The 7,562-nt window shown below is 46.5% G+C and overlaps 1 protein-coding gene across 1 annotated transcript; it reads left to right on the plus strand.

The window, feature by feature from the left end:
- Positions 1-525: 525 nt before the first annotated feature.
- On the plus strand, positions 526-5,838 carry XBP1 (X-box binding protein 1). The gene is given in 6 exon segments (XM_043558027.1): positions 526-1,217; positions 2,192-2,288; positions 3,097-3,231; positions 4,233-4,268; positions 4,271-4,378; positions 4,693-5,838. Coding segments are annotated over 6 exon segments (1,176 nt in total). The 5' UTR covers positions 526-975; the 3' UTR covers positions 5,251-5,838.
- The last annotated feature ends 1,724 nt before the right edge of the window (positions 5,839-7,562 follow it).

The following is a 7,562-nucleotide window of genomic DNA, read 5'->3' on the forward strand; positions in this document are numbered from 1 at the left end:
CTGGAACCCATTACGGTGCTAAGCACAGGGGAAGCAGTAAGTACTTGCTAAAGTTAAGTATCACTTTGTAATTCCAGGGAACTTAACATTTTGTAATTTGCTTCAAAAGAAGTGAACATGCCTGTGGGGAGTGATTCCACGGATTTCTCGATTCTAATAAATTTATGTGCCTAAATTGCTCCTGAGCTGTCAGGGCAGGAGCCTCGATCCTCTCCGCGTGCCAGGGGGGCTGAAGATAGACCCCGGGACCCTCGTTTTAACACGTGAAATGAAAAAAGTATGCTCATAATAGAAAATTTAGAAATGCAAATTAAAATTACATGTATTCCTTCCACTCGGAGATCACAAGCCTCAGTTTATGAAACCTCACCTAAGAGCCAAGCCTAGTTATAAAACGCGCGATCTCATTCCCTAAACACTCTTTATTTCGCGGAATTCCTTGCAGGCTTTTCTCTAATCCAAGGCCCCGCTGGCGCGCTCTCCCGACTTTCCGCTCCACTTGGAGCCCGACGTGGCGCACGACATAAAATATGGTCGGGCAGAGGTGACAGCCTGCTGGTGACACGCGGTCTTGGTATAAAATCATCAGTCTGGAAATCTCTTCGTTTGGAATTAAACACAGTCGTTCTAGGTGGAATTGCGTCAGCCTAGGGGGTAAAAACCCGTCCGATGAGGAAATTCCGCGGGTCTCCGGGCCCTTGCAGAAGAGACCTGGAACCTCCAGGCCCTCCAGGCCGCATCCCGGGGTCCTACCGGTCCGCCCCCGCCCCCTCCTGCTTGGGCCTCGCAGCCGCCACGCTGGACGCTCAGGCCCCGCCTCCCAGGGGCCGGCCGGACCAATGGGTGCCGAGAGCCGCTACGCGTCACGCGGCGCTGGCCAATCGCGGAGGGCCACGACCATAGAAAGTCTGGGTGCGGCGGGGCCGCCCCGAGGACGGCGGCGGCGGCGCGCACTGGCGTACACACTCTCGGGCCATGGTGGTGGTGGCGTCCGCGCAGAGCCCGGCCGCCGGGGCCCCCAAAGTGCTGCTTCTGTCCGGCAAGCCCGCCGCCGCCGCCGCTGCCGCCGCCGCCGGAGCCCCGGCCGGCCGGGCTCTGCCACTTATGGTGCCGGGCCAACGAGGGGCCAGCCCGGAGGCGGCGAGCGGGGGGCCACCCCAGGCGCGCAAGCGACAGCGCCTCACGCACCTGAGCCCCGAGGAGAAGGCGCTGCGGAGGTGGGCGAGGGTCGGAGCGCGGACGCTGAGGGCGAGGGGCCGGGGACTGGCCGCCTGCCGCGCTCGGGCGCCCTTGGCCTGACCGGTGCGGTGCCAGCGTGGCGTGGGGCGGGGCGGGGCAGGAAGTCGGGAGTGCGGGGCCGCCTAGGCCTTTTTTTTTTTTTTTTTTTTTTTTTTTTTTTAATCTCCCACTAGCCCAATTTTGTCTCTAATGTCAGAGATACATAGAGCTGGGTGTTCGGGCACATGGGTTCCGAGTCCTCATGCTATGTGACCGCAGACCTGTCATTCAATGTTTCTGAATTTGGGCAGTAGCAGGGAGTCGAGGAGCCTTTTCCTGGTTTACCTACTATTTTGGGAAGGCGCGGAGCCGAAATGACAATTGTTGGAAGGGCTGTGAGGTCTGTGAGGCTCACTAGTCAAACTTAGTCTCCGCGTTCTTAAGATGGTATCTATTTCATGAGGTCTTTGGAAAGATCGGCTGAGAAATGCCACGTATTCACCTCTCCTCAAATGTTAGTTCTTCTGTGATCGGTGTGCCTTTTGTGACATAAGTGCCTCCTTGAGCAGACACGGGCCCAGGCGTCCCGGGACTGCCCAGAATGTCGGCAAGGGCGAAAGGCATCCGCCTCTCCCTTATTTGAGTTCTAGGAGGGAGTGAAAAAAGGGGAGGAGGAAATCTCTTATGATGCAAGATGAGTAGTATTTGTGTCCAGCGTCCTTGCTGTGGCCGGGATGCGACGGGGGTGTGGATGACGCAATATGGGGAAGAATGAAGCAGTTTTTCAAGCTAGATCCATGAAAAAAGCTGTATTTTTTGTTTCGTTCCATTGAGGGGAGGAGCCTGGAGTGTATTTTACCTTAGTCTACCGTATACTGTAAGTGAAAATGAAAGCAGCAGCTGGCCAAGTTTTCAAATAAAGATATAAATAAGGTTTGGGAATGACTCTGTGGTATGTCTCTTCTGTTCTCAGGAAACTGAAAAACAGAGTGGCAGCTCAGACTGCCAGAGACCGAAAGAAAGCTCGAATGAGTGAGCTGGAGCAGCAAGTGGTAGATTTGGAGGAAGAGGTAAAAATACTTAAGGTCAAACTCTTACCTTTTATTTCTCGTACATCCTTCCTTGGTGAATGTTCTGATGTTTGCTGCCTATCTCAAGTTGTTTCCGTCTCTTTAGAATACAATTGGACAGTTAATTGGAAGTTAAACTAGTCTAAATTAGGGGAGCTAGGTAATTAAGTGGTTAAGTGGTGAAGCTTGAGGAGAGCAGAAGCGATCGACCCGCTGGGACCTGCTGGCATCCATCCATGTGAGATCTATCTCAAAGTTGGCGAGTTACAACATCACAACATTACGTTTATCAAGTTAGTACTAAGAAATTCCTAAACGCAGATAGGAAATTGTCGCTTAAACCTGAGACCCTTCCTGGCTTGGCCAAAAGTCTGCTAACGTTTCCCTTCCCCTTCTATGGTCCGCTGATTACCTAATCTTAAATTGTTGCCAGCAAAATACGATAAGGAAAACACACACACATTTAAACATATTGTGATTTTATGGTTCGCTGTTGTCACTTCTATTATTACTTGCTAGTTCAAGATAGGATTTTTTTTTGCCATTATATTTAAAGTCACAAGTCACCCTTTGCTGGGTCTATATTAGTAGTTAGAGGCATTGTGGTATTTGTGACCCCACAAAATGGCACTTCTTATTTTTCATGACTATGACCTTTCCTTAGAATACCTACTGTGAACAACTGTATAAGTGTTTTCCAAAAGGTTAAGGAGAAGGAAAGGAAACGAGCTGTAGTGAAACTTCACCAGGTGGACCCTTAAGTGAAAGAACTGGATGTTTTAATAGCTTCTTATGAACTTTTTCACAGAACCAGAAACTCTTGCTAGAAAATCAGCTTTTACGAGAGAAGACGCATGGCCTTGTAGTGGAGAACCAAGAGTTAAGACAGCGGTTGGGGATGGATGCCCTGCTTACTGAAGAGGAGGCAGAGACCCAGACCAAGGTGAGTTGTCTCCTATATCTGATGTCCTGTGTGAGAACTGGTTCTAAGTGACATGACCCCTTAATGACACTTAAACTCGTTTTTCAACTGGGTAGTGAATAGTACTAGAGCCTAATAATTAAAATAAGTTACACAGCTCTCTAAAAGCAAGTACTAACAATACTGATAGCCAACAGAATGTACCATGTCAGCATTAAGGAGAACTAGAGAAACAGAGCCAGTCAAATCTGACCGAACGCTACTAAAACTATAGTGGTTTTTTGATGAATATGAATAAGTAGGGAAAGGATTCATTTTGATGGTGACATCCCTCTGATAGAAGGTGATGCATGGGTTTTAATGTATGGACCTGGCCCATTTATTGAGATCACTTAAGTGGTCTAAGATTGACAGTAGGGCCGTTCTAGTCTGTAAGAAATTACTGTCCAGAAAGATTTGGGGCCTAAATGCACTGCAGCACTTTATTAAGGACATTATTATGGATGGGGGCTCTGGGTGGCTCAGTCGGTTAAGCCTCCGACTTCAGCTCAGGTCAGAATCTCACAGTCTGTGGGTTCAAGGCCTGTGTGAGGCTCTGTGCTGACAGCTCAGAGCCTGGAGCCTGCTTGGGATTCTGTGTCTCCCTCTCTCTGCCCCTCCCCCTGCTTGTGCTCTGTCTCTCTCTCAAAATAAAGACATAAAAAAAATTAAAAAAAAACCATTATTATGGAGAACATCTCTGAAGATATTATTTAAGAATTTCAGTCCTTTGTGAATCTTTGCTTGGGGAGTGAAAATGTTTCATTGCATAGAAAATGACAATGAAGTTAGTCTTAACCTTTCCTCCTCTTCTTGTGGAGGACTCCATAAAGTGGAAAGGTAACAAAGGTAAGGGAAAGGTTTCAGCTCTAAAGAATAGTTTTCTAGCTTTCTTGAAAGTAGAGAACCACAGTTGCCTGGTGAGTGTTTCCTTGAGGACTCAGCAGTTTGAGCTGTTCATCCACGGTGGTCTTTCCTCCTAGGGGAATGGAGCGAGGCCGGTGGCCGGGTCTGCTGAGTCCGCAGCACTCAGACTACGTGCACCTCTGCAGCAGGTGCAGGCCCAGTTGTCACCCCTCCAGAACATCTCCCCATGGATTCTGACGGTGTTGACTCTTCAGACTCTGAGGTAGGGGTTATTGGGATTTAGTGAAAAGGTCTATAACTTGTTAATTCCATCTGTTTGATGGCTGATATCCCTAACCAAGCAGAGGAGGGCAGGAGAAGTTGGTTTTGGTTGGGTTAGAAGTGAGTATTGACGGTCTTCCCTATCTGCGGATGGTTTAGAGCACAGAGTAAGGTGTAGGTAAATGGGTCTGTGAGTCTCGGAGGTCGTGCTATTGCATAATGATTAACTTACATTGTGGGACCTAGTAGTGTTCTAAGGTAGATTCTTGGGTGCATTCTAATGATTGGATTCCATTGAATTTTTGCCTCTTGCAGTCTGATATCCTGTTGGGCATTCTGTTCAACTTGGATCCAGTCATGTTCTTCAGATGTCCTTCCCCAGAGTCTACCAGCCTGGAGGAACAACCAGAGGTCTACCCAGAAGGACCCAGTTCCTTACCGGCCTCCCCTTCTCCGTCACTGGGGACGTCATCAGCCAAGCTGGAAGCCATTAATGAACTGATTCGTTTTGACCACGTGTATACCAAGCCCCTCGTCTTAGAGATACCCTCTGAGACAGAGAGCCAAGCAAATGTGGTAGTGAAAATTGAGGAAGCACCTTTCAGCCCCTCAGAGAAAGATCACCCTGAATTCACTGTCTCAGTGAAGGAAGAACTTGTAGAAGATGACTTCATTCCAGAACTGGGCACCTCAGATCTACTTTCACCCAGCCACTGCCCGAAGCCATCCTCCTGTCTACTGGATGCTTATAGTGACTGTGGATATGAGGGCTCCCCTTCCCCCTTCAGCGACATGTCCTCTCTGCTTGGTGTAGACCATTCTTGGGAGGACACTTTTGCCAATGAACTCTTTCCCCAGCTGATTAGTGTCTAAGGAATGATCCAATGCTGTTGCCCTTTTCCTTGACTATTACACTGCCTGGAAGATAGCAGAGAAGCCTATGCTTCATTCACAAAGCCAAAGTAGAGGGTGTACAGTCCTAGGGAATTCCTCTAAAGTATTTGTTCAAACTTTATAGGTCACCCCAAATATTGTCTTTTGTCATCCAGCAGTCCAAGGTACTCAGATTTATTACTATAATCTAGAATCACAGCTTTTGAGGTTGTACCTTTATCTTAAGGGCAGAAGTTTGCCCTAAAATTCTTCTGTAAGGGTCACTGGACAAGTGTCTTAGACATGGAATTTATGAATGGCCCTTTATCATTTTTCTCCCTTCTTGGCATCCCAGGCTTGTCTCCGATTTTAGGTCCTTTAGTTTGCTTCTGCAAGCAGAGAGAACACCTACCTGAGGGGACTCCTTTCCCTCATGTACAGTTCAAGTAAAGATCAAGAATCTTTTGTAAAACTATGGAAATTTACTATGTAAATGCTTGATGAAATCTTTCCCTGCTAGTGTAACTTTTGGAAGGTGCTTTCTCCATTTATTTAAAACTACCTGTGCAATTAAAAAGTGCAATGCAATGTCTTTGTTCTTTGATTTCTTCTTGGGCTTTTTAAGTCTTACTGTTTTGTTTCACTGATTGCCACGATAGTAATTTATCCAACTTCAGGGAGCATAGCATGCCGCTTTTTAAATTTTTTTTTTTTTCAACGTTTATTTATTTTTGGGACAGAGAGAGACAGAGCATGAACAGGGGAGGGGCAGAGAGAGAGGGAGACACAGAATCGGAAACAGGCTCCAGGCTCCGAGCCATCAGCCCAGAGCCCGACGCGGGGCTCGAACTCACGGACCGCGAGATCGTGACCTGGCTGAAGTCGGACGCTTAACTGACGGCGCCACCCAGGCGCCCCTGCATGCCGCTTTTTAAAGCGACGGAAAGTTTTACCCCCTTAATTACTGCCTGCTTCGATTCTTGGCTGCCATAAGTGATAGGAACCTATTCTTTGAGTAGTTAGTGTATTTCTGAGCTTCTTTAGCTTTACTGGCCAATATTACAGACGTTAAGTGACCAAGCTAGAACACTTAACCATTATTTTGCTATATACCATCTTCAGAGAAAAACATGCCATTAAATATCAAGATTCTCTTGGCATTTTTACAGGGATTAACGTTTTCTAGACTCAAGTTTAAGTCTGCCACTGGTTTGCCAGGTAGACTCAAGTTTAAGTCTGCCACTGGTTTGCCAGGTAATCCTGGACATGTAATATCACTTTCTCACCTGTAAAGGGGCATAACAGTCACTATCTAAAGGTTGCTAGAGGTGATACATTATAAGCTCTTGGTATATGTACACTTAGGCACCATCCCAAGCACTCAAAAGTTAGCTATTTTCCCCTAATCCACTTAGGGATTTTAATCTTACAGTATTTTATATACCCTGGAATTTGTTTCACAGAATGAACCTGTTCAAGGAAAAATCTGACCATCAACATTACCCCAAAGCTATAGAGATGATAACCTCATCCTTCATGTGCGTTTTTCCTTGGGAATCCTCTTAGAAGGTACTGAAGGGCTTCCCTCAGAAATCATTTCACCTATGCCAGCATCCTGTGCCAATATTAAGCCTACCACTGGAGAGGTCAAAGTAAAGGAGTGTAGACAAAAGGATTCAAAGAATCCCAAGCAGCAAGACAAAGGCTATACTTTTAGCCAAGTTTAAGGGGATACGTTTGGTGTGATTGGAGGCATGTCCACATGACAGCCTAAAATCCCTGGTCACTAAGGCCAGAGCTCAATCCTATTCTTGGCAATGCAAGCTTGCTTAGGCTCAGTTTCTGTATTATAAATGTACAACAGCCTCCAGCTGTCCCTATGATTAAAACTCTGATCACCTGATTTTCTATAACTGAAAACCTAAGTGCTGGGTGTCTATTTAGGGATTGTCTAGGCAAATGCAATTACAGATGAATTTTAGCCACTCTCCATCATAATTGCAGAAGCATCTGGAGATTGAGGCTCAAATAACTTACATTGAATGACATCACATGAAAGAGGCAGCTGTACGAACAGGGATAACACAGGACATACATAACCTGCGTTGATCTTCAGGGTTTTCATTTCCTGCACAGATGGGTGAAAATGACCCAACGCTGCTCAGCCTTGACAAAACACCTGTTATTTAAGGATATCTTACTGAAACAAATTGGTCAGAAATAAAAATCAAGATCTCCTTCTGCAAAACCAAAGCAAGATTTCTATTAGATGCAGAGGGCTGTCCATAACTGAAAGTCAATCAGGTGACAAA

The sequence above is a fragment of the Prionailurus bengalensis genome, chromosome D3 (genome assembly GCF_016509475.1).
Source record: "Prionailurus bengalensis isolate Pbe53 chromosome D3, Fcat_Pben_1.1_paternal_pri, whole genome shotgun sequence".
NCBI lineage: Eukaryota > Metazoa > Chordata > Mammalia > Carnivora > Felidae > Prionailurus > Prionailurus bengalensis.